Source organism: Daphnia carinata, chromosome 6 (assembly GCF_022539665.2).
Source record: "Daphnia carinata strain CSIRO-1 chromosome 6, CSIRO_AGI_Dcar_HiC_V3, whole genome shotgun sequence".
NCBI lineage: Eukaryota > Metazoa > Arthropoda > Branchiopoda > Diplostraca > Daphniidae > Daphnia > Daphnia carinata.
In genome coordinates, this window is record NC_081336.1 from 8,483,827 (window position 1) to 8,511,714 (window position 27,888).

General features: G+C 40.8%; 1 protein-coding gene and 2 long non-coding RNA genes across 3 annotated transcripts; 1 reads left to right on the forward strand and 2 right to left on the reverse strand.

Annotated features, from left to right (window-relative positions):
* Positions 1-5,791: 5,791 nt before the first annotated feature.
* On the reverse strand, positions 5,792-6,577 carry LOC130702555 (uncharacterized). Its single transcript, XR_009004342.1, has 3 exons — positions 6,442-6,577; positions 6,205-6,323; positions 5,792-6,028 (listed from the first exon to the last, which is right to left on the reverse strand). It is a non-coding gene; the product is annotated as an uncharacterized LOC130702555 (long non-coding RNA).
* Positions 6,578-7,149: 572 nt separating this feature from the next.
* Positions 7,150-7,769, forward strand: LOC130702553 (uncharacterized). The gene is made up of 4 exons (XR_009004336.2): positions 7,150-7,250; positions 7,315-7,366; positions 7,476-7,594; positions 7,651-7,769. It is a non-coding gene; the product is annotated as an uncharacterized LOC130702553 (long non-coding RNA).
* Positions 7,770-9,712: 1,943 nt separating this feature from the next.
* Positions 9,713-23,633, reverse strand: LOC130702546 (metabotropic glutamate receptor 8-like). Its single transcript, XM_057524231.2, has 13 exons — positions 23,029-23,633; positions 19,340-19,471; positions 17,705-17,884; positions 16,788-16,957; positions 15,957-16,111; positions 15,066-15,407; positions 13,420-13,566; positions 13,198-13,321; positions 12,839-12,947; positions 12,100-12,332; positions 11,445-12,024; positions 11,251-11,379; positions 9,713-11,171 (listed from the first exon to the last, which is right to left on the reverse strand). Exons 1-13 carry the CDS (start codon positions 23,500-23,502, stop codon positions 10,809-10,811), a joined length of 3,138 nt encoding a protein of 1,045 aa, XP_057380214.1. The 5' UTR covers positions 23,503-23,633; the 3' UTR covers positions 9,713-10,808.
* Between the last annotated feature and the right edge of the window lie 4,255 nt (positions 23,634-27,888).

Consider the following 27,888-nt stretch of genomic DNA (forward strand, 5'->3'; position numbering starts at 1 on the left):
ATACTTTTATGGCTACGCTATTTTCTGCTTGTGGCCATGTTTGATGATGTTCATAGTTATATATAATGATAGCCATTATATTACTTTATCACCTAAACTTGATTTTTGTTTTGATTTGTAGTTGAACTCATTCGGGTATCGATACCTGAACCTTCGGCGTACATTACCGCTGCTCAACCATTGAGCTATGAATTACATGCAAAACATGACTATTACTAGGAAATATAATAATAAAATTTTGTTAGGGCATTTTTTGTAACGCATTAAAAAAACATATATGGAACATTCGCGGCTCGTAGCTCTGTGGTAAAGCATTGGTCCATGGTTTCAAAGGCCTTGTGTTCAAATCTAATGTGCAACACGACAAACTCATGAAGGAAATAATTCCATTTATGTTTCTCATAACTGAACATATCCCGAAAATGAGTGAATTAATATAAATTTATCTGGAGCCATGCAACAAAAATTATTCTAAGTGTAAATATGTTGTCCTTAATAGATTCAGAAATGCAGACAAGATAAATGTATGGTTCATAGCTCAGTGGTTGAGCATCGGCATTGCACGCCGAAGATTAAGGGTTCAACTCTCGAACGAATCAAATAAATATAATAGTTTCAACAAAGTTGTATACATTCAAATATATCAAGCACCATGCAAACATTTTCCAAATGTTGGAATAGATGTGCATCAGATCTATCTAAAAAGAACTTAACGCCTACGGTTAAAATCCGTTGTAAAATATATCAATCCATATAAAAATATATAAGTTTCTAAATAGTCACATGGGACTTATATAGTAAAGAGAAACTAACTTATTTATTAAAATTTATTGCTAGTTACTGCAGTAACTGTTACCAAAATATCCGTTCGCGTGCTTCGCACGAAGTTTCCCAACTCGACTGGCCCCGTGGAATCGCGACACCTGGGAAGATTGGAAACCTGTGGAATCGGAAACCTGACTTGGAATCGAACCAGGAACCTTCGAGTTGGGAAGCGGACGCCTTGCCTTTCTGGCACTTGCCCCCCTATATCCCCCCATTGGGATTAGGTTTTCTATTGACTCGTCGTCATAGCTACCTTAATGTTTTGAAGATATGGATCTCTGTGATATATCCATCGTAGCTCATTGGTAGAGCATTGGATGGCTAAGCTATATGACTGGTGTTCAAATCCCAGAATAGTCTATCTGCAATAACAGTGTTACATCACAATACGTGATCTCACGTAAAGCGAGGAAATAATATTGCTAAATATTGCTTTCAATTTTAACAAATTGATAAATGGATTTGTATATGTCCATATAGTGTTATATCTTCTTCGTCTTATTTGTATGGTTTCGCTTTTATCAAGTTAGACACTTCAGGTGTTGATTTTACACACCTATGCGTAAGTCTCATTCATTTTACTCATACAAGGTTTCATGTATGGATGGAATTTTCACGAATGAATTTGTTATCAGATTAGAATGTAAATTGACTCTTTTGGGGATCGAACACCAATTCTTCGGCATACCACGCCGATGCTCAACCGTTGAGCCATGAGTCACACTTTTAACCTTACGCGTTTGCCAATAAATTCAAGGTAACTACTTAACACTTGCAATAACAAATTTTTATATTGCGAGTTAATTATTAAATCGCTTGTATACCAGGTAGTTTACTACTATTTCTATTGCAGCAGAGATTTGAACCCTGGCCATTCGGCATACTTAGCCAACGATCAACCATTGAGCCGTGAATCACATGGTTGTTGCTTGCACAATATTTGTTTTCCCATTTGGAGGGTTAGTGGAACTTACGTTAGAAATGAAGTGAAGGAAAACATATATGATAACTATCCAAGCTCTATTATTCAACTATTAATTTTTTGAATAAATTGCATACGTTGTTATACTTGATTCTATAAGGTTCCGAACCATATACTTTCGGCATCATACGCCGACGCCCAACCATTGAGCCGTGAATCACATATTTGTTGCTTACACAATATTTAATTTCCAGGACTAGAGGAACTTACATTAGAAATAATGAAGTGAAGGAAAACATATGATCACTATCTAAATTCTACAGTTCAACTATTTATATTTTTGATAAACTGTTTACATTGTTAAACTTGACTCTACAAGGTTCCGAACCATATACTTTCGTCATTCTAAGCCGACGCTCAACCACTGAGCCATGAATCTCAATACGTATTTAAAAATTTTTATTTTTATTTTGTGACAGGACCTGTGCTGAGATATAGCGCTTAGCCACCCAATGCTTTACTTTTCAGCTATGGACTACGATGGCAATGGTAGTTAAATTAATGCTTACATTACACGATTTTCGCTTCCTAATATAAAATTTTTGTTTATCGACACTGAGATTCGAACCTCAGAACTTTACTTTCTCTCGCTAATGCTTTACCATTAACCTATCTACTCACATACACTGAAGTGTTCTGCACAGCGATAAATGTTCTGAATATTTTCGAGACATCTAGCGGCGAAATAACAATTCATTTTCATGGCCTTCACAACTGTTCTGTCAGCTGTTCTGTCAGCCGTTCCATTTCGCGTGGCGTTGGATCTCAGGATGGCTGCTAAAATGGACGTCTTCCTTCTTGAAAATTTCACGACTGATTTCGTGTCTTTCTTAAATCTGAGTGTTGTGAATGAAATCCAAGGAAATTTGGTAAAGGTATTATTGCAAATATTTACGTCAAGTGTTATTGCACCATTCATTAAAAATTATATAGAGAAGGAGGAGGAGCAGGGCTCGACTTTACCAGCACGTTTGTCATCTCCGTTTGGCAAATACGCCCACCTTTGTACCAAACATGCTTAACGATCTGTATCTTCTAGAGACTAACAGATTCAACTCAATTCTATCAGATGTTACAATTTATCGTTAACAGTTTTAGTTATGTAACTATTTCTAGATCTTTGGAACGTACCTGGTGTGCTGCGTTGGCTGCAGAGTTGGTCTGTGGCAGAAAGGAATGCTGCGAGTGTTCTTTTTTTAGTGTAAATAAAAGATTTTCAGTTCAACATGATTTTGGTCTTCTTATTGTTCGTAACTGGCTGGTCAAATGTGTCACATTGTGAATGACACTAAAAATGTGAGTTTAGAAAACTTCTTTTTCAATTGTGTATTGAAGACTCTTACTCCTTTTTTTTTAAGCTTTACGTGGAACAGGTAGGTAGAAAAATTAAGCGCTCTTCTGATTTTGAACAACTCTTTGATAGCTGGGTTGTTAAATGTTATAGGTGGTGGAACGAGTATTCCAAGTTTTTGATAATTTCTAGTCAATTAATGTTAAATGAAATACACAGAAAAAAGTAAATTGAAATGAATTGTTTTATTGTCCCTCCTCCACCCAACAATTCCACCACTATTTTACATATATAACAATATACAAATATATACATACATACAAATACACAAACATACATACACTTAACTAAGTTAACCCATTGGCTGCCAGGCCATGCAACCTTTAGTTGCGTAAACTACAGTAGCTACGCGTGGCGTCGTAAGGATCGCCACCAAGTGGGACTTTGTCAGAAGACAAAGTCCGGGCTGGCACAGTGATAGAAACCTTTCCGGGAATGCACACCCCAGGTAAACTATCACTGTACCGACAAAGAGAGGCCCTGCTGGTGCATTGCCTACTATGCGCCTAAAGACACAAGGCCTTGTGCCTTTAGGCGCATTGGCGACTGTCCCACCCCATGGTATAGAAACCATGAGGCAGAACAGCGCCACGGTTCCCTAAAGCTACAAAAAAAATGGGACACAAACGGGGTGGCAGCCAATGGGTTAACTTAAATACTACACACACAATACACTACAAAATAAAATACCAAGATGACGATCCACGATGAACGCCGCCATCGCCGCGGGCTGTATGCTGAGCTACATCCTTTTTCAGTCGATTTTTCCATGAGGGGCGATGGGGAAGACGGCGATGAGATGACGGCGAAGGCTTTAATGAGACGATGGCGAAGGCGAAGACGGCGGCAAGACGATGGCGAAGGCGAAGACGGCGGCAAGACGATGGCGAAGGCGAAGACGGCGGCAAGACGATGGCGAAGGCGAAGACGGCGGCAAGACGATGGCGAAGATGGCGGCAAGACTATGGCGAAGGCGAAGACGGCGGCAAGACTATGGCGAAGGCGAAGACGGCGGCAAGACGATGGCGAAGATGGCGGCAAGACGATGGCGAAGGCGAAGACGGCGACGAGACGATATGAAGGCGAAGACGGCGACGAGACGATATGAAGGCGAAGACGGCAACGGGACGATGGCGAAAACGGCAACGGGACGATGGCAAAGGCAAAGACAGCAACGAGACGATGGCAAAGGCGACAGATGAGGCGACTACCAGGAAAATTGTTCTTATATGCCCTGGGAAACAGATGATAAACAAATCAGATTCGAGAACCACATGATATTTGGTTTAAAAAAAGAGATCAAAGTACGGTTATAGCTAACTGGGGTGTCAAAATGGCACAAGTTTGAAAACAAAAACTAGCTCAGGTGATTTCTTGGATTAATAGGACCGTACTGATGAAATGGACTTAAGGTAGGGGGTGCTACTTCTAAGACATGGCCTTCAATACTTAAAAAATGACACCAGCTGCATGGCAATCTATTATCTTCAATCTCCTTTCAACAAGAGCTGGGCACAAATAGTTGTGTTATAAAGCTATGCTTGTTGAATGAAGGTTGAAGGAGTTCAAACAAGGAAATGCCTAGTGCACCCAGAAGTCACAAACATTGAAAACAAAGGTGAGAAAGGTTAATAACACATTTAATTCTCTAGATATACATGACAAAAGGGAGATATCTTAAACAGTAATAGCTCAACTAGTGGGCTTGAGCTTGAAACGATTCAGCCAATACTTTTGAGTCTACATACAATACTACTGAGAGGCTCATTGCAAATAAATACTCTTGCTTAAGCTTTACCAATAACATTTCTGCTATTCTCTGAAAAAGAATTGGGAGACATTTAACCCTAGAAAAATCTGAAGATTGCATTTTCCAAAGCACAGTCTCAGCATTGACTTGCGAGCTTTCCATGCTCAAGTTGTCATAGCTTGTTAACATAACTAGCATCCACTTTCCAATTATAAAAATAAAGCAAAATTGTGCAACCTAAAAAGTAAAATGATCATATGGTACTTACGTGGTACTATAGATGCACAAAACCACGTGAAAACTTAAAAAATCAAGAGAGCAAAAAGTGTTGCATGTTGACGTAGCTAATGGCAGACATAGCAGACGACGGTTGCATTCAATTTTCTAGGTTTTAATCCGACACGACAAAGGTTTGTTAAAGCCTTATAAAATAGGTATTCGGAATATTTAGACACCCTTAGATGAGTTAATTTTGTACTTGGACTTCCTTACTTCCTTTAATGCAAATTTTCCGGAAATAATTCGGAAGTAAGGAATAACTTGAGAACATGAACCGCACAAAGAAAAGAATCAGAGTAGTAGTTCATGTAAATCTGGTATACAGAACGAATGATTTTTACCTGATAACTTGAATTATGATCAGATATGTGAATTTATTATCTTTTTCCTGTTCTAATTCTATCACAAATTATGTAAGACCCTGAAAGTGTGGTTCTTTCTTTCTTGCTGAGACTTGCTAAAAGGCACATAATAAGTCTGTTTGCCTGGATTTGAATATGACGAAAGATTTGGACAATTTGTTTTCTTTAACTATTGGTCCTAGCAGTAGTGAAATGCTAATAGTGTGTGATACCACACTGAAAATAAGCGATGACAAGCTGTATACAGTCAGCGAGATTAAGTTTATTGCAAGATGTTAAACCTCGTATTAACTATTCTCATATATATATAACCTACACATATTTTCTTTAAGGTGCAATTACTATTGCAGAAGATGCCAGGACTGAACATCATTTACGAATGGGCATTCCAATGTGGTGTTCTGGTCATTTGTTTATGATTCCTGTTGTCTGGCTATCCATCTTGACATCCAGCGATTGGTGTTCTTATCACATACAACCTTTAGGGCAATCATAAGGAGAAAAGGAAAATAAATAAATTAAAAGCAATGTCGAATGAGGACAGGAAAAACATAATCATGTCACGATACTGCTCAGATGAGCTGATTGAAATTGGGTTATCAATCTGTGAATTAAAGAACAAACTATATCAATATCCAAGTTTTGTCAAACTTACACTGCAGAAATGGTGAGATCTGGAAATTCATCTTTTACACAGAAAATTACTATTCCACATGCTAGTGCTGATATCCAGTTGATTTTTTAGCCCATTGAAATGACAACCTTATGTGTTGACTGAGTCACATGAAAAGAAATTGTTATAAATTAATGACACGGTCGAGGCATATGCATATTTATCTTAATATTTATATATTAAATATTAGTAATATAACATTTATATCTGAATACTTACTCATTCAGATGATAGCAGCGAAAACTTCCGGCTGCCTAGCAAAGAAAACGTGGTACTGAACAAAGCAGGCTGCACACTAAGGGCGCATTTTGGCGTCTACTTTTAGTTCAACTTTTTTAGTGAACTTGTATTTTTGCGTCAACTGCCCGGTAGATGGTTCAACTAGAAGTTTTGGCAAACGCCAGTTTTGTCCGCCAACTGCAACTCCTCCCCTTGCTCAACTTTTTCTCAACTCTTCCGTTTTGGCGTCAACCTTGACGAAAAGTTGAACTAAAAAGGTTCAACAAAAGGTTGACGCCAAAATGCGCCCTAAAACAATTAAGTGAAGTTCAAATTTTGTCCGCCAGGTGCTATCTCCCAATTAATGATTCATGTCCTCAGAAAATTTGAACACAGCGCCAATATGCCATGGCAAACCAAAGAGAAATCTTAAGAAACCCGACGTTCTTTTATCAGATATGAAATCAAAACGTAAACATCAAAGATAAGCGTTTGTCTTTAAACACCATGAAATAAAATAATTCGATAGTCATCAAGCTTTTGTTTTAAATGACAGCAAACGCCGGTCCCTTTGTTAGGTAAGCTATCTGACTCGAACCACCGCCCCACCCCCTCCTTCCTTTACAATTTAAGCGCAATATTGGTCTTTACCTCTTCTGTTCTTCCAATGAGATCCTTTGTCTAGCAGATGGAGATTCCCTTTCTTTCATCTCAGATCTTGAAAAAGGTTGGGAAGCCTGGACGGTCGAAGGTAACTTAGTGACTGCAATGTGTCTACATTTATCATTCTCTCCAGCAGCCTGAAACAGGTAAGTGTTTCTTTCTCAGCTTCCATTCTACTTCATCTCACGTTAAATATTTTCTCGAATATAGTTGGGTGATCTCGGATTAGATTCCAGAGTCCGATTGCAACATGAGAGCTAAGGTAAAACATAAAGATTTTTCGTTTAGTTCCTCGGATGTCTGTACTAGAAAATTAGAATTGCTTACGTGTACTCGGTGTGGTAATTAAATAACAAAACTTGTCTGAATAGTGGCGCAAAAAGCGAATGCGTAGACTGAAGCGAAAGCGCAGGAAGATGCGCGCCCGTTCAAAGTAGATTCTCAAAGCTCCCGAAGAGGCGCGGAAGAAATCGGCACTTGATTCGTTGAGGTTTATTAATTTCCTAGAATATAAATTGAAATATCATTTCAAGTGTCGTTTTTCAGGTAGTTTATAATCAGCTGAGATACTTAACCACACGATCTGCAGTCAAATATAACCTCCGTGAAATCCTGTGTACATTGTAATCATGTTAAAATGTTGCAATAGATTTCTTCGCTTTGAACGATTTGTTTCTTGAATTGGGTGTTTATGTTTTGCTCTAATATTAGATTAGTTTTATCTCAATTTGTAGGCTGAGGGCAAGCAGTGGAAATCATCATGCTTATTCACTCACCCGATTTCATTAAAATCTCGTTGCAATCAGTTTGCCATGAAAATCCTTAACAGGATCGGCTGTAATTCTGTTGATTTTCAACAATAACAGGGCCTTAATGGGATTGGTTAATTAGCTTGATTTCCTGTGCTCCTCTACTTCACCGTATATCCTATTAGCGGAAAATTCTTCGAACAGATTTGAAATATAACAATGGTACATTAAACCAAATTAAAACCTTGGATTATTCAACGGCATATGAATATATAAATAAAAACCTTTTTCGGAGCAATTGCTATTCAGAATTTAAAACACACACGAAGACTGCCCTTTAAAAGTATTTTGATGTTATCTCAGGATATACGGCCATTTAAAAATGAATAAATACTTGAAACAGAGTACCTAGTTCCACGCTGAATTCTTTATCGATTGGTATCCACTTTATCCGCCATTAAACAAAAGCTTCCGTCAGCTACGTATTCAACCATTTGCAATGGCTTGGTTTCTATGTACTTTACAGCGAAATTGCTTCAATAGAAACCTCTCGTCTAAATGGATGCGTAAAGAGCTCAACCTACGCTATGCAATCCATCTTATTATGGGGGGACTCGTGTTTTGTATGAGATTAAAAACAGGAATGGAGCGTGCTGCAAGAGCAATCACTTTCCGATAGGTTTACCTCGGTATAAATAGCCTCCGTTCAATAATCCAGTTGCACATCTCCATCTTTTGCACTCAACTTGTCTTTGATCGCTTCCACTTTGCGCCAGAAAGTGACGTTCTTCTCGTAGTCCATACGACACAGAATTCTAAATAAATGAATGAATAAATAATAAAGAATCACACTGAATTGCTTACCGAAGCCGAAATATTTGGACGGATTCATTTTTGACTGGGTACAAACAGAGAATTTGTGATTAATGTAGACTAGCACAGTTATGTTGCATTCTCCGTCTTTGTCGCTTGCCACAGTCATGAATGATGCACATGTGCTGTACAGACTTATCTACCCCCGCTCGCTCTTTTGGTTTGTATCGTCTTGGGACAACTATCCAAAGGGGCCGACGCAGATGATCTCTGAATGCTATATAAGGTTACTTTACATATAGGAATGGCAACCAGGGAGTATAACTCGAATGGGGGGAAAGCAGAAAGGAGAAAGAAGAAATCTTTTGACGTAAAAGATTCATTTGTCTACATAGTCTCTCGTTTTCTCGCCAGATAAAAAAACAAAAAAGAGAGGAACGTCATCGCTTACGACTGTGCTCATATCTTTGTGACACCCAGGGAGCGGCAGCCCAGCAGCCTCTTTTTCTTTATATCAAATGCGACAGTGGCCACAATCGTCTTCTTCTATTCTCTTTTTTTTTTTGGTTCGGGTTGGTGAAATGGAGGAATAAAAAAAGGGGCCAATGTGAGATATGCTTGTAGACATTTGTGCACGGGGGGCTGTTACTCATCGCCATTGAGGCCCGGGCTAATAATAAGAGACGACGTCATTGCCAGTTTATCAACAGTGACACAGCTTGCGGATCTATGTATAATAATTATAGTTCTAACTGTATGTCTAGCATAAAATAGCGTCAATGTCACTACTACCGCTTTTACGCGACGATACATGTCGCCATAAATTGAAAAACCGCCACCAGCGAGTCCAGATGAGTTTCCTTCTCCTTCCGGTTTGGGTGGGAAAACTATTCGGACCGGATGGCTGAGGGACAGGCTATTCGTTTTTCTATTGAGGGCTATCACTGGCTAATGGATGGTGGGCGCAATCTTGGGGGAAGATGACCTGTTGTTTTCAATATAAAAATTGTTTTATTATTCATATTTTGTATGTAGCAATATAATACATGTTTAAAAGACATTTTTTTTTTTTTTTAAATATTTACATTACAGAAGAGACGAAGACCGGGGGGAGTTGAATTTGTTTATCAAATAAATATGTAGGGCGTGGAAGTGTGCTGTGGAGGTGAGATTGGGATAACATCGTGAACGATAGGATAAAAAAATGATTGATAATAATCAAAATATATACACACACATACATACCTAACATGTCGGCCATTTAATTATTTCTTTTCATTGGGAATGATAATTCTCATTTTTTATTATTATTATTATTAAAGGGGGGTTGAACGAAGAACCTGTTAATTTTTATATGTTATCTCGTTAACTTGTTTGTGATGATTCTGTCTCGACAAAAGGGGCTCAGTCATCCCGCAACCCTTTTGAATTTCGTCTAGGATTGTGGGGGTAGGGGTGTTGCATTTCCAGAATCAATTCCGCAGATGAAAATCAAAAGAGAATTGCGGGACGCGATTGCCAGAGACAGAATTATCCAAAGAAGCCATATAAAAACGTAACTTGACGCACGGCCCATTGAAACACTTAAAAACTGACGTAGCAATGACATAATTATCTTTCATTTTAAAACAAAACTCGTGGCGGCCTACCCACACCAAATGACCTTTTTCCGGTTAACTTGGCAAAGAAAGAACTTTAATCATTTAAAAACTTAAACGAATTTAGAGATCCCGAGATACAATTTAACGTTTTCAATAATTTCTGTAATAAGGAAAAAGGGCTGAGAAAAAAAAAAAAAAAAAAAAGAACTGAGAAAAATCGCACGAGGACGGATGCAGGAGTAGAACAAATAGGAAACGTAATTCTTGGCCAAGAAAAGCAAAGCAAATTGGAATTTCTTACTTTAATTAAAAAAAAAAAATAAATAAATTCGCTGCTGAAAGTCGAGGTGCTGCCATTTTGAGTACACATTTCATAGCGCCAAATGTTTCGATTTTCGTCATTTAAACAATTCAAAAAAAAAAAAAAAAAAATGTGAATGAATTAAAATTGGGCTCACCTTTTTGTTTTTCCCTTAAACAAAAAAGAAAAAGAAGTGGGTTTTTTTTTTTTCAGTATTTAAAGCAGCACCTCGCACCTTCCCTAGCTGAGATTATTGGCATCGCGTTCGGCTTCGGACCGGCTTTGATTCGTGTCGGAGCCGTTGGCCTGCACGGCCACCGTGGCGCTGCCAAACGATATCGTCGAAATGGCTTTGTGCGACGACGTGAGGCTGCTGGCGGCCGCCGTCGTCGTGGCCGTCGGTGTAGTGGGATTGGCGAAGCGGCTCAGCGAAGTCATCGACTGAGTAGCGCTACTCAACGTGGCCGGCGGATGGCTAATGCTGCTCGCCAACGGCTGTTGGCTGTGGCTCGGCGTGGCCGCGCCTACTATACCTGCTACGCCTACACCGCCACTGCTACTGAATTTATTCAATCCTCGGTGGTGATCCCCACCTCGTTGCACCTTTGAATTAAAAAAAATTATTATTATTTTTTTTTTCAATTCAATTAAAAGAAAATAAATTATGTCGTTTTATTCTTACCCCGCTGCCAGGCGTACGGACGTTTTTGTACGGTTGGAAGAGAACGATGTAGACTTTTGGAACAAAGAGGCAACCCAGGGCCACGGAAGCGCTGATGTTGACGCAAACGCACAGCGTTGCCGTTTGAATCTGTTGGATTTCAAAAACAATTAGCGAAAACGGACTTGAAAACAAAGAAATGATGCCACTTTTACCTTGTAATCGTTGTAAGTTCCGAAATAGATGGCGACAAAGGCGAGCCAGACGATGCAGGTGCTGTACATGGTGAAACCGATATATTTAGCCTCGTTGAAATTTTCGGGTATTTTCCGCGTTTTGAAGGCGTAAAAGGTGCAGAGGATAATGAGCAGCATGTTGTAGAGGAGCGAGAGCACCAGCGACAAGTTACTGACGCCGCAGGTGAGCACGGCAGTCAACGGCTGCGGGTGCACTTCTTTGGTGCTGGGACGTTCAATCAGGAGCCACAAGAGGCTGCCGCCCAGTTGCACGGACGCCAGGCCGCAGCAAATGACGATTTGCGACTTTGGCGAGGTGTAGGACGGCCGCTTGATGCCCGCTTTGGATCCGCGGTTGAAGATTCTCGAGATGCGGTTCGTCTTGGTCAGGATGGAGCTGTAGCAGAGGCAGAGGGCGAAGCCGAGTCCGACGCGCAGGACGCTGCAAGTGAACATGTTGGGCTTGGCCAGGATGGGGATGGCCATCAAGTAGCACATGAGGATGCCCGTCAGCAGCAAGTAGCACAATTCCCGTCCGGATGCCATTATCACCGGCGTGCTGGCAGCATTATTCAAATTTTTTTAAAAATATGATTCATGACTAATTTCAAAAGAGAGAGATGATGAATCAAACCTGTTGTAACGCAAGAAGACGGTCAGCGTGAACAGCGTGGCCGTGACGCCTAGGGCGGAGAAAACAAGCGGAACGATTGCCCAGGGGCTGTCCCAGGTCAAATGTTCGGCCGGAATCTTGTCGCAGCCGTTGTGCTCCAGATTGGGCGCGTAACCGGGAGCGCAGGCGACGCAAGTGTCGTTGAAAGAGTAGCTGTCTTCGCGACAAGAAACGCAACTCCAACAACACTGATCCTGCGTCAACAAATAAAAAATAGACGTTAGTTTTTTTTTTCTTTTTTTTTTTACGTACCGCACGAACTTTTGTGTTTTTATTCGCAATTTTCTCCCCGCCAATTTGTGTTTTTTTTTTTTTTCCCTGGAATTTTGTTTTTATTGAATACCCGCAGCGAACGTTTGGCTACGTCCAATAAAAGGGGAGAACGTTGAGAGAGGGAAAATAAGAAAAGCCATAAACTTTTCTTTTCGCCATTTTTGGCTGGACGTAAAAGCTGCACGCGCAATAAAATGGGCAACAATCAGGTGACAAAATAAAAGACCATCATCTTGTAGATGTTTTGATGCAAAAGGAATTTTTCAATTCGATGCCTATCAATGTTATAGAGCCCCAATATTCATTGGCCGCTTTCCTGGAACAATAACAGAGATTTGCTTCTCCCTCTTTATTTTTGTCTGCTTAGATTTAATTCTATAGATAAAATAAAAGTATCATCGTCCTTCTCGCTCAAAATGGATTTCACCTGAAAGTTTCGAATGTATCCGTTGGGGCAAGCCTCGCTGCAGATGGATCTGGGTATGGTGCCTCTGGTGCTGTTGGGCCAGGCCAGCATACTCATATTAAGCACCAACCTAGAAAAATACAAAAAAAAAAAAACATAAACAAAAGGACGGAAGTGTCAGTAGCTGGCCGCCAAATATCGTAAGAATGTTTTCTTGGCATGGCGAATGAAAGTGTCGTTTACTACACGCGAAACGTATCACGACGATATCAAACGTCAAGTGTCGTCGTCAGAGGACGTGCAATAAAAGAAGGTACTAGATGTGGGGAGGGGGTAGGAAAACGGAAAAAAAAAAAAAACAAATGAAATGCGATACTCACGAGGCGCTCCAATCACCGATGCGCACGTAGTCGTACTTGCCGCCGTGACGCTGATACTGATAGAAGCTGTAGCTACCATAGGCGTCGCCATCCTTGTTGAACCGGACCGGCTGACCCTGAGGACCTATTGTGAAATTGAATGATTGTTATTTTATTTTATTTTTTGGGGGGGAGGGGGGATATTATCGATGGATTGAATGTAAAGGGGGAAAAAAAATGTACCGATAAAATTGACGTTTCGGATGTACTTGAGCAAATTCCTGCCGGACGGTGCGGGTTTGAGTTCGTCGCAAAGCTCACGAGCATCGGGTCCGCACACATCAGTAATCATGCGGTGAACGGCGTGCGCCATGGCGTAAACAGCATCCACTGGGTGAACCGATGACGTCGACAAACATCAAAGAAATTCAACATTCAAAAAAAAATAATAATAAGGTTTTTGAAAAAGAAAAACGACATCAAAGAGTTTGACATTTTGCAGTGAGATGTGACACGATATTTAAATGCAGCAAACCCTCCCCACTTAAAAAAGGGCAAGTTCATTAGTACTATAGATGGATCTTTTCGGCTCGTGATGCTGCTCCATGTTTTGACCGTAGACGGACGAAAACAATGGACAGTCGGCGGGGCGGTATCGATCCGTCCGCCATATAATGGCTCGTTGGGCATAACGAAATTTCCGATTGAATTGGAGAACGATTCAGGATTGAGAGGCGGAGAGAGTTACTCAACTACAACTTTCACCCAGTTCCAGCGAAATCACTCAAATAAAATAACTCGTTTAAAAGAGTCGAACGAGTCCATTCGCAATTTCGCACCTCTCTTTTTCTCGACCCGCGCATCCAGCGAATTCTCGGAGGCATTTCGCGCAAAACTTGTCGCATCTCGTGTCCTTACAATCGTCTGATTGATTCGAGAGTCCCGCACGTATCAAAAATATATATATATATATACATAAAAAAAAATAAATAAAAACATTTCGCCGTTAAAAAGCGGAATAGAGAAGCCAAACACACGGAATAGCAAATGAATACATCTCTAGAGATTCTTTCATTCTTTTTTTTTTATTTCTGGGTTTCTCTTTCCTCACGAAAGAAAAGAAAAACTTTATCCGACGGAAACAGCTCTTGCCCGTTCAGCTGATTGGATATTGTCGCCGCGTATACAAGAACACGAGCAACGTAAGAAAAAAAAAAAAGAAAAAGGGAGTGAAAAGTTCCAAGTGCTTGTCTGCTAACGCCCTTGCCAAAACTGCGAGAGGGACTATGTGTGTGCGTGGTTTATTTTCTAAGACTAGATAATAATGAATGCCGTTTGTTTGCCGCCTTTTTAAAAAAAAAAAAAAAAAAACGAATCCATTTTAAAAATGGAAATGATTGAACGGCATAATCGTGGATGCGAATTCATTCCAAAGTGAATCAAATGAAAGGCATTGTTGCGTACGCCTCTAACATCTCCTCCATCGCAATCTAATTAACGGCTGCAAGTCACCCTAATCAGCCGGCCTGCGTACAACCCATAGTCGCGTTTCTATTCAACCCCCCCCCCCCTCATTAAAAAAAAAAAAATGAGGCCCAACAATAGATTTTTCCACGCAGAAATAAGTTTTTCTTGGAAATGAAGAGTCTTCACTCGATTCGCGGCTATGAAATTCATCAAAGTGACGCGCTTCCCCTTTCTTAGTAGTACGGCGAACGTAAAGTTTCGTCAGAACACACAACCGCCCAAGGAAGTACAACTTTCCCTAACTTTAATGAAACAAGAACGCCCCACCCTCTTCCCTAAAAAAAATTCTTTTAAATTGAAAAAAAAAAAAAGAAAAAGAAAAAAAATGCAAATGAGGGATGACAACAACAAAAACAACTCACCGACAAAAGGCACGAGACCTTCTTGCTCGTAATAAGTGAGCTTATCTCCCCCTTTGCATTCGGGCAGATTCGTTCCGCCTGCGCTGCCGGATGCGCTCGTATTGAACCTGCATTTGAAATGCTGTTCCCAGAATTGGCGGAACCAAGGATTGCGGCAGTTGTAAATGCGAGAGCCTTTGACAGCGTTGCGATAGTATTGATTCTCTCCGAAGCCGGTCGCGTTGGCCGCCGACGATGCCGCACCTGCCGCCAACCCACCGCCATTGTGATTAGCCAAACCGCCAACGCTGCCGCACACTTTCGCCGTCTTTGGTCGCAGCGCTTTAAAGTACGTGTCGAAACCTGCACCCGAATAACACCAAAATTTCAATATTTAATAGCAATTCATTTTCGTGGCCAATTTTCAATTCAAAACATTTTTTTTTTGTATGCACGTCGTATTCGTTTTTCACAGTTGATTGCCGAGCGCTGACAGTGAACGTCGTTAGCCCAGAATCCATGGCAACAACGTTACCAACAAATTTTGTTTTCGTGATTCAAAACAAATTTTCTTTTTTGTTTTTATTGATTTTTACGTTCCCGTTTTTTTTTTCAATATTTAATTGCAGCGGAATATATTCCCTTAAAATAGGCATAAAAGATGGCGTACATCAGGTGTTTTGCGCTGCACTTTGAATGATTAACTCCCGCGTGCTTTGATCATAATCGTCTAGGGACTCGATTTAAGTTTCTCTTTTTTTTTTTTGTTTTGTTTTAAATAGAAAGGTTAACTTGTGCGTGCTACAAAGAGTGTAATCTAAACTGTTTAGCTGTTAACTGGATGACGTTGGAAACGAAAGAAGAAAAAAAAAAAAAGAAAAAGGTTGGGTAAAAAGCAGAGAGTATATTTACCAGCCAATGAGGATCTTTTGGGTAGGATGGTAATGGCTCCTTCAGCAGCGAACTCCTGATCCCGCACCGGATGCAATTTGGCTCCCCACGAGTCACTGCCAACCCAAAGGAATTGACCTGTTTTGTTGAGCCGCATCGTCGCCGCCAGCATTCGCCTGTTTTATTTGTTATCCCATTATTTATTTATGTCTCTTTTTTTTTCTTTTATCCCCAAATCTAATTCTTCATTTAAAAAGAACTTGGTATTAGAAATTTAAAAAAAAAAAAAAAAAAAAAAACGTTGGATTGGCGGAGCTAAAATGCAATATGGCGACAAAACATTTGATCAAATAATCAGCCATCATTTGCGTTCTTGTTAGCGAAGTAAAGCGTGAAATGATATATAGTGCATCATTTAGTTTGGGTCTCGAAAAATGTGTGCCTCAACACGATAACATTTGAGTGGCATATATTATTCCTCCATCCTCTTTTCTAAAAAAAAAAACCCCACCCACCTACCCCCACGCAGAGGGACTCCATTATTATCTGGTATTCTATTCCCAGCTTTCCCTTCCCATCTCCGCAAGGCTTTTATAAACTCGCCGTCGGCGGAAATCCTGCCATTGTAGTAGATGATGATGCCGCACTACTTCGTCATGTTATTTTTCTATGAAGGATTTGGATCGTGCCGTCATGCAGTGTGTTATTGCCGTCGGCAGACCATTCATCAGAGACTCACGACACGAAAGCCGCAAACAAAACAAAAAAAAAAACAAAATCATTCACCAAAGATGTTTACGGCCGTCGCCGTTACGTTAAGTTTTATGAGGGAAAGAAAGTCGATGATGTTACCTGGTTTCGTCTTCGTCGGCAAACATGACAACGCCGCGAGCGCTGGACTTTTGCGACAGACGTTCGATGATGCGATCGTAATCAGCGTCTTCGGCCCGTCGCAAAATCTTCTCCGACACGGCGATGCAAATGCCCGCCGATTCGGCCAACGTTACGAACGAAGCGATTCCCTATAATTTATTTAGAAAAATGAAAAGATTATTTTCAATATTTTTGAAACGAGACGACGTTTTCATTTTTTTTTTATGTTTTGCACTCGATCGCTGATGAACGAATCTAATGGACAAGTTGGAAAAAAACAACACGATAACTTAACGTAGACTGAAATTCTTTGATATTTGCGGCTGTGAGGCACATTTTCCGGAAAGACTTTGGATATAATTCGATTATTTATAGCCAATCAGCGATAAGAGTGCATACATCCTAGTTAAGTCTGACAATCTTTTGTTTTCTCTTGTCTGCCGGCAGAGGAGGTGGCTCAATAAGAGGCACACTTGGGCATGTGGATCTACAAATATTTGCTTAAGATTAAGTCCCCGAAAACGGTTCGAACATAACGCATCACTTAGCGCTAAGAAAATAGAACACGAAGCGCAGACACACAAGATCGAGAGCGAAACGAAGAGAATCCTATTGTCTTTTGTTTACGTGTGTGTGTATGTGGACACACACACACACACACACACGTAAGATGTTGAAGGAAACTTTAGTTCTGTTATTTCAGTCGGCTCAATGTCATTTGTTTTCCTGGAACAATGAAGACGTGAGCATCTTTCATTTCCAGCGCTCGATTTTTTTTTTTTTTTTTTAATAAATAGAAGACGCGTAAAGACGTTCGTATTCCAAGTGAATTGGATCGTCTTCGTTTTGCATTGAATTGTGTGAACGGTTTCAGTTGAAAAGAAATGCTGACTGACCTTTTCGCCGTAATCGCCTTCGACGGCGACGGTAGAGACGTACTTCCATCCGAGTTGGCGGACCATTTCCACGAGCGCTTGAGCCTGGAAATTGTCTGGCGGGACGACTCGGCTGAAATACTCGAATCGCGACTTGTCCGACAATTCGGCGCTGGTCGAAGCGTAGCTGATTTGCGGTATCTGTTTATGTAAAAACAAAAACAAAAACAAACATTGAATTCATTTTTTTCATCATCGAAATTCTAAATGATTACGAAATTTGAATAAGCTTTAAGAAAGAATATTTAGTTTGAAAGTAAGTTTTCAATTACAAGGTAGTTTCAACTTTGAAAGGGGTGAAACGGTGAGGCCTCAAAATTGGTCTGCGAAAGAATATTTAGTTTTGAAAGTAAGTTTTCAATTACAAGGTAGTTTCAACTTTGAAAGGGGTGAAACGGTGAGGCCTCAAAAATTGGTCTGCGAAACTTTGCTGCACTCACACAAGTCTCCATCTTTACAGTACAAGAAAACTTGTTCGTCTTGCTACTTCAAAAGGAGACAATTTCTGTTATTCAAATTGCACATGGGCCCCCACCTTTTTTTTTTTCTGGGGAGGTGTTACACAAAACTTTTGATGGACGTAGGAGAAAAACTTTGCAGACTCTTGTTAAACGAATACAAATCTAATATCTAATGAGTTATGTAGCAAAAGAGAGGCCATTTTTCTTCACAATTCCTGTTAGTTTAAATCTTTCCCTTCAGCCACCTTAATAAATCCTTGCAGCTCCATTTTTTTTTTCCAATTTCATCAATGCTCGTTAATAATTGGCGTTTCAAAAAAAAAAAATACATAAAAGCACTTCACGCTTTGCTTTTTGTTTCACGCACGGCCGAAATTGAGCGCTTTTCTCTCCATGATGTAATAATCCTCTTATTTTAAAAATAAATGGCAGGGATAAGCCAAGTAGGTTATTTAAACCGACACGTTTTCCTCGGCGTCGTTAAAAGAAACTGTCGACTCTCGTGCGTTCGCATTGAAATAGATAAATGGAAATTGTGGGGGGGCCACTCCATCATCGCCAGACGCGGCCAACAAGAACTCTTTCACGCATCCTCCGCATTCGCCATGATGCTCTTCGTTTTATTTGCATTTCGTGTTCAGTGTCAACACACACGCACACACACACACACACCAAGTCGACACTTTAGATGTAGTAGCGTGTAGTAACATCCATCCAATCGATCCGTTATCAAACGTGGAGACACACACACACACTCATTTTTTTTTTTCGCCCAGCTCATCTTGTTTCTTTCATGACCCCCCCCTTTTTTTTCCCCAGCTAGCCAGTAGTTTTCAATGGTAAACATGTCTTTTCATTCCTTTTTTGCTCCCTCTCCAAGAGGAAGAAAAAAAAAGGGGGTTGGGGGATTTCTTTTGATGTAGGAAAAACGTTCCAGCGTGAACAAAAGAACAATTTTTTTAGATTCGCTCCAATTTTCTTCTTTTTTTTTTTTTCTCATTTCGTCAGGTTTCAAGAAAAGGCAGTTTGTTTGATAGCGTCTTCTTGTGTTTTGTCACCCATCACCTTAATGCGGATAAGCGTCGCCTGGAATTGGAATAAATAAATAAAAAAGAAAAGAAAAAGGGGAAAATACCTTGAAGAGGCGAAGGATGTTGGCCACCATGATGGACTCGGTGGAGAAGCTGGCACCGATGACGCCCGTGATGGGCTTGTGCGGAACGTAGCGCGGCGCTTCGCCAGACTCGCACTGGTACTCGGAGGCATCCTGCAAAATCCAATTCGATCGCCAGCAGCAGCACATGAAAAAGAAATAAATGATTATTTAATTGCATCTTCTATGGAATGAAACGATAGGGGCTAGAGAATTGCCATTACAAGTAAGGATGCTAGCAAATGAGATATTAAATCCACGTAGCATAATAATAAAAAAAAAACACACACACACGTACACAATCCTATTTGTTGTGAATGACAGCCATCAGCTGACGTTCAAGAACTCGAGCAAACCCCACCATTTTTTTTTTTTTTGATCCCGATGAGTGATGAATGGATATTATCCCACTTGAAATGCATGACGGAAACTCATCGATCCGACATCTTCATTTCTCTTATTATTTAGTTTCTCCCCCCCCAACCCCCGTTTCCTCCCCCATTTTCGATCGCTTGCGTGTCATATTTGCTTCTCTTTTTTTTTTCTTTCTTTTCTTTAAAGAGGGAAAAAAAAAAATGAAAGAAGTTTTCCTGCCGAGAGTCAAATCGACCCGTTTCTTCCCGAGAAGGGAGGCCGTGCTCAAAGTTTCACGGAAGTCATGGTGGACGTGACGAGTATAGGAAAACAACGAGAGGGGAAAAAAAAAAGAGAAAACTCGGAACGAGATGGAAACTAATAAAAAAAAAAAACAAAAGCGGAAAAGAAAAAACTGCGGTTGCTGTTGTTTGCGGGACTGATTGTGAGCTCACACATCACGTCGTCCCGTTTCCGTGTGCAAGGCATTTCGAGATGATGCACCATTTCCATGGCTGTCATTTTCTGCGCTATTCCATCCGCAAAGTTATTGGATCCTTAACAAAAAAAAAAAAAGGAATTCGACAATCGAAACACACAAAAAAAAAAAAAAATTAATAATAAATTGCAAATGCCGTGCACGCCGAAAGATATATCGTCCTAAAACATGTGAGCGCTTGTGAATATTTTCGTGATCTTGATAACTGATCGAGTGGTAAGGCGGGGAGGGGGGCGATCGATGGATTGCGTGCCTCCAATTTTGTTCGATGCCTTTTGTTCAAATCTTTATGCGCGTTCTCGTTGTCGTCAACATTTCTACACTCTGCCTACAGGAAAAGGACTTGATGATTGAAAAATATACAACAGGAAAAAAAAAAAAAAAATAATCAGACAAAAGAGGAATTGGTGAGGGCAAAGATACACAATGCACCATCATCGTCGAACGACAACGTTCATCTCTTTTGTGCTACCCTTCTTCGTTCGTCTAGCGTGTGCACAACAGACGCCTTCCGGCTGCAACACTCTAGTCTCTCCCTTCCGTCACAATGTAAAAAAAAAATGATGTTTTTTTTTTATTCCCTTTAAAAAGCTATGGAAATCAAACCGAATAGATTTAGGACACATGTTAAAAAAAAAAAAAAATAATAACAAGGAAGAAAAAAAAAATAAGCGCAAGGCTAACGATCGATAGTTTAGTGGGACTATGCGATCAAATACAATTGCATTGTTAAAAAAAAACAAAAGAATTACTTTCAAAACATTAGATGTTAACGTTGTTAAAAAAAAAAAAAATAATTCAAATGCTAACTTATTTGTTAAGGGATCGCTTCCTACACCCATTAGCTGATTGATTCGGCTGCTGTTGGGGGAGGGCGCCATGATCGCATATTGATGACGTTCCAATTTTTTTCTCTTCTTCTCTTTCTCGAGAGATAGAAAAAAAGAAAATGATTTTATTTTTTTTGTTTTTTTTCTTCAAAGGTCCAGCCTCCATACGACAGGATATATAATGCACAGGACTGGGTAACCCCTTGCCTCTCTCTCGAATGTGTATTAGATATTGATAGAAAGCGTTTTTTTTTTTTTTCTCTCTCTCTCTCTTCATCTTGTTCGCTTGAAAGATGGAGAAGGAGTGAACTGATCGATGATGGCAAACTTTGATAGCAAAAGAAAGAAGCAGCTCTTTGTCGTGCGTAGATAGAAAGTCCCCAGAATCACCAGCCCTCCTCCCAGTTCATCTAAGAGTTAAGAGTGTGTCAATGGAGAGAGAGAGAGAGAGTTGTCTAGAGCTGGCCAGGCGGATGAAAAGCACGTCGCATGTTGCTATCTAACCCACCACGAGACACACACGTCCTTGTTCCTCCATCACATCCATAAAGAATGTTTTAAAAAAATAAATTAATTAATTAAAGAAGATTAAAAAGGGTCAATTTTCGTCATTCAATTGCCATAAGCTCTCGATGCTATCAGAGCAAATGTTTTGTACAGGCCTCCAGGCAAACACATTGTGTGTTGGGCAATATGAAACAAATAAAAGGAAGCCAATATTTTCCATCGGATGGGACTCTTGTGTGTGTGTGTGTGTGACAAACAAATTGGGGAAATCCCGGCGCTACTTGATGAGATTCGCCGCTACGTCTGGATCAGACGCACGAAATGAAACGGAGAAGAAATCGTTTGGTAATATCAATAGGCCAGTTGTCAAGTTTGCCCACGTTTCCCACAAGAGGCGCGAAGACGAGCCTCTCTTCCCGCATCAACGCGTTTCTCTCTCTTTTCTGCCCCGCACGACTTGATTGTCTCTGTAAATCATTTTCAGCAAGGGGGGAGGGGGGGTGTCTGTATCGGTCATAAACAACGGAATGATATTGGGAAGGAACATACCAAGTTTCGCATGTCTGCGACTAACGCCCTCCCCCCCCCCCCCTCAGACCGCAATCAAATCGACAACAAAGCAAATTGACATTTCAAAATTAGCTTTTGCCTTCATTAAAAAAAAAAGGGGGGGGGGGGGGCTCATCTCTTTTTTTTTTATTGTCATCCATCCCGACAGCGGCGTAAACAACACGTTCTTTTTATTTCTTTTATTCGACGAGAAATAAAAAAGAAAAAAAAAAAAAAGGGCGCGTCCCTATTTCTCCTCGTTATGTCAAGACTCAATTCCCGACGTCAGAGCTCCTTAAAGCTTCCCTATTTTTCCTACGGCCGTTTGGCTGTACTATTATTATGTGTGTGTGTCTGTACGTACACACACACACACACGCACGGCTGTCAGTGACGTGCTAAATGGGCGCTCCTAATTCTTTTTTAGCTCTAGCGTCTCAACAGTTTGACTGGCCAAAACACAACATCCTCTCCCCCCCCCACCCACCCCCGCTGCCATATAAGAAAAATAATATCCATCTAGTGGCTCTGCCACACTAATACACACACACACACACGGAAAACTGGACCGTTCGTTCCAGTTAGGAAGCTCATAATGCCATTAACTCGAAGCTTTACCTTTACTCCATTTTTTTTTTCTTTTCTTTATGGGTTCGCAAAAAAATGTTAAAGAAATAAAAATGATTGTTTTCGTTTAAAGAGAATTTGGCAGTACGAACCCACAGGCAAACAAACTACAAGGCGGATTCCCTGCGGCGCTTATGTTTCGACATGTGTTCCATGTTGTTTACATCTTGCTTCCATCGTGTACATTTTAAAAAAACCATCGGCAACGTTTGGGGGGGGGGGGGGAGAGGTTAGCGGGGGATTTTTTTTTTTTTATAAATAGCCGCAGGCGGATGATAGTACGAAATTGAAAGGTAGGTAGGTACCTTGTTCATGTAGGAGCGGACAAACTCCATGGACTGGTCGAGAGCGTGGGTGTCGCTGGAGCAAGTGTCCAGGATGACGGCGCCGATGGTGATGTTGGGCAGAATGTTGGGGTCGTCGTTGATGAGATCCAGGGCGTAGAGCATGGCTTCCAGCCGCTGGATGCCCTTCTCCTCCTTGATGGCCCCGCACGGGAATTCCAGTCCGCCTCCGCCGCTGCTGCTGCCGGCCGCGCCTCCGCTCCCCGACGCTCCGTCCGTGGCCGCGTGATCGGAGAGCACAAGGTGCTCGTGCATGGGGAACAATCCGCCGAAAACGATGTCGCCCGGAATGCGGATCAAATGGTGCGCGTATTCGCTTTCACGTTGCGGCTGTTGAAACGTGAACGTCAGTTGACTGGACACCGAACGTGCCAATGTGGCCATCACCAACACCGATAGTAAGAGCCAACAACGATGACACGGTTTCTTCTTCATGGCTTCGGCCGTCCCTTTTGCCCAGTCATTCGTTCACAATTTTTTTTTTTTTTTTTGTTTAATTGTTAATTCACCACTGATCACTTAAAAAACACGTTTCTCTTCTCGCGATTTTTTCAGCTGAAAGAAGAATTAAAAATTATTCATTAAAAAAAAAATAATAATGGGGTTGGTTAGGAATTGAAAAAAAAAAAATATGAGGGAAATGGATAACGGATGATGAAATTTCGAATGGGGAGGAAAAAGGAAGAGGTTAGAGAGAGAGAGAGATAGAAACAAGTCGAGTGGGAGGACAAAAGGAAGGATCCTGCTGGCCCACCTTACGCCAACCGACTGCCCGTTAACAAGGTGCGTGCACTCGCCGATATTTCCTTGGCTGGATGCTGCGCGCTATTCGTCCTTTCTTTTTTCATACATAGAGCCGGGATATCATCATTGTGAAACCGAGAAAGAGAGATACGAAACACAACTCGGGCACGGAGGATGTCGCCATCTGCGCCGGCGCCGATATTCTTTTTTTTTTTTTTTTCTTTCGTTTCCCTTCCGCTTTACTTGAAAATGGAATAAAAAATATTCCGGCGCGTAGCGAGGGTCGCTTCCGGAAATGTAAATTCCCTGTTTGTAACGAAAAATAAAAATTTGTTTTCCAGACTACATTGACGTTGAAAGATTTCCAAGATTATTGCCCACGTGACGCAGATCCGGAAGAAAACATTTTTTCTTTTTGCAATCACTTTCACCAACGACCTAAAACAAATAAAAGTAAACAACTGTTTTTTTTTTCAAGTCAAAGTCAATAATAAATAAAAGTGTTTACAAAAAAAGACACGCAAGTTATCGAAATTGAAATGGCTTTAGGAAACAGTTCCGCTTTTAGACACTTGACGTAACCATCGGCGCCCACTTGACATAGAAGGCGTTTATTCGACCGCCCACCTTAAACGAGAGGACAGTTATATTACAAAATTCCAAAGAGATCGATTTCATCAGATTCGCCCCCCCACCCCTCCCTACATTGATTTCTTTTTTTTTTCCCATCCTCTATAAATATCCTTCGAATCGCTTCTCTTCGAAAACAAATTCACGTTCTCGGGGAATCATGGCACGTCCCAACACCGTCGAATACGAAAAAGAAAGATGATTTCATTTGATCAGAGAAGGGGGAGATCGTTCCACATCGGAAATGTTTCCCTGTATCTCGTTTCCCATTAATGCGCGTGTGTGTCTCGTCGTATGCAGAAGGCGAAAAAAAAAAAAAATCGAATGTGGGAATCGAACCGAATGACGACGGCCAGTGATGAAAAAAGAAAGGGCATTTTTTTTTCTTTTCTAAGCGTCTAGGACACACCGTCGATCAAATGAAGGAAATAGGATCTGCTCGCATTGCTGATTCGAGCTGCTTTTCTTTAGATCTCGGCAAATACGTGAGAAAAAAAAAAAAAAACACAAAAAAAAAATAAAAAAGACCCGCAGCGAAAATTCTGTCTCCTTCATTTTATTTCGTATGCCGGCTAATACACACGTCGAAGACTCGGCGTTCCAATCAAACGACAAAAAAAAAAAAACAAAGAAAGGTGTGTGTGTGTTTGTGTGAAGAAAGACAATCAAGTTCAAACACACACGGTCAACGTTATTGACGGCAGCCCAATTCGCTTGATGAAATCATTTCCTGATCTCGGCAGGAAATCAAAAAAAAAAATCAGCCACAAATGTCAAAACATTTTTTTTTCCCCTCCCTTGTTCTTCCACGTTGGCAAGAAAAGAGTAAACAAATTATTTGTTTGTTTTTTGTTTTTTTTTTCAAGGAATTGGTTTTGTTGACGTAAGGGCTAAACCATCTCTCCACGACACAGCATAGATATATATCTAGCAGCCCAAACTCAAATTGTATAAAGAAAAAAAAAAAGTGGGGGGGGGGGGGGTTCGAAGGCAACGTCAGGGGGTGGGGGAAGATCTGTGTCGTCGTTTCAATTTGTGATTCGATTGAGCAAAGAGCGTACGGTCAATAAGGGCATCAGCAGAAAACTTGTTCGTTGCCACAATTGCTTTACAAATCCATAGGACGCGAAGCCGCGGCGAAACGAAATAAGACGGTGAACGTGCACACTCGCTTAAAGAAAGAAAAACATAACGGGTGACATGTTTAGAATAACTGCAAAGCGTCGCACTTTGTTGCACAGATTCTTGTCCCGCACGACGAGAGAAACGCATCGACGTTTTCTTTTTCCCCGAGTCAAGCGCATTGTCACCGAATGTAAAGCGTAAAATATTTGTCCTATTCAACACGCAAGGGGGGCCTTTAAGAATCGTCCAATTTCAACTTTGAAAAAAAAAAAAAAAAAAAAAAACTGTTCACCGTGTCGTAGAGACGGAACTGACACGTTTCACCGAAAACGAAGTAGTAGAGGCGAATGTTTTTTAATAGCTGATAGATACATATCTAGAGAGCGTCGACTACGAGACCGGCCTTTTGTTTCGTTTCTATTTCTGTATGTACAGAGAGAGGAGGCGATGACGCACCAAGAACATTGGCCGATGAAAAGAAAAGTGTCGATAAAGATCCCCCCCCCCTCCTTCCCGAAAAAAAAAAAAGAGAGGGGAAAGATTTCAGCATCATCACCTGTCATGTCCGTTCGCCCAACATCTATATCGACCCGTCAAACACAAGCCTGTTCTTTTTGAAAAGCTTGTTGACGTCGTCCCATGAATAGAGAGGAAGCAAGAAGAAAATATAGGCTCAAAAAGAGTACATATAAATATATATATATATATATATACCTAAGGATCCTTCCTCTCATTTGCTGGGCTTTCATCTGGCGCACACACCATCCTGTCCGCCCCTTGTTAGTCGTGTCCGCTGACATCGTCACGCATCAACGGCCGTCACATCATCCGAGACCACACACGCGAGGGGGGTTTTCACACTCCAGTCGAAATCCTTCCGTCCGCCCGCGTTGCGCAAACACACACACACAAAAAAACACCCTACAAACAATGAAAATAAAAAAGGAGGGATTTAGATGTGATAACAATAATTATTCAACGTGAAACTTTCACAGACAGCTATCTGAAATTAAAAGACGTAAAGCAAACTCCTTTCGTTTCTAAAAACGTAATCAAAATGGCGTCTAAAAGGCCCGACTGTACAAGTCGCACACTTTGTGATTTGCTGCTGATTAGAAACATGACACCACGTTGGCATTCGAACTTGCTGCAACAAGAATCTGTTTTTTTTTTTTTTAGAAAACGAGGAAATCGCAAAGTTACGGTGTGTGTGGATGTCAACGGAGATAAGTGGATGCCAAACACCACACGTTAAGAGTTAATGACGGGGGGGGGGGGATTCCTTTGATGTGTACAGCCCACATAGGGAAATTGGTACGAAGGCATCAATAATGCCAAGTTGAGGGACACATGTAAGCAAAAAAGTGTGACGAGAAGCCAACAACAATAAAAAAAAAAAGGAGATTTCACTAATGAGCGGGTTGCCTTATCTCGGGACGGGACTCTTTGGTAAACGCTGTGGACATGTACAAAGTTGTTGATTCGACGTGTCACGCGGTTTGTTGACGTTATCGATTTAGTTTTTGTTTCCCAGTTGGCTGACATAGACACGAAAAAAAAAAACGAGAGGCAAAACTTTTGGATGAGTCAAAGTGCTAATGGTCCAGCCGAAAGGGCTGATGCACGACCGTGAGCAACTTTCTCCTTCAAATTCAGGGTCACTTCTTGGCTTGAGGAGGGCGAGTTTTGAAAAAACTTCAAGGACAAAACGATAAGTTTAAAGGCATTTATACTGAGCCTGATCGAACCAAAGAGAATAGTTGATGGCATCCAAGTGTTAGGCGGCGTTGCCGTTTTTTTGCTGCTGAACGGAAAGCAAAAACTTCTTTTTCGATCAACCCACTGAATAATAATTCAGAGCCTCTCTCTCTTTCGCTCTAAAAATCATTGGCCAAAAAATAAAAAAAAAAAAATTTAAACTAATCGCGGTGCGTGACACGTTAGAAAAATGTAAAGTCGAACGAGAGACAAGAAAAATCAACGATGCGGAAGGAATGCTGATTTATATCCAACCGCCCACAAACCGGCAGCGATCCGTCTACTTAAAAAAAAAAAAAAAAAAAAATTGGGAAATGAAAAGGTAAAGCTTCCGGATGAAAAAAAAAAAAAAAAATTGTACTACACCGCAATCGACCCGAAATGTGAGGAGTTTGTCGAAGGAATGGAATTTCAATATTATTCTCGAATAAGGGACGAGTTTTTTTTTTTTTTTTTTCAAGAAAAGAACGGACAAGGAAAACCAAAAGGATTCGATTTGATCATGTCGTAGCTATCGATTTATCGTAGAGACTCTTCTATTATTTGGCGCATTACTTCATTCCA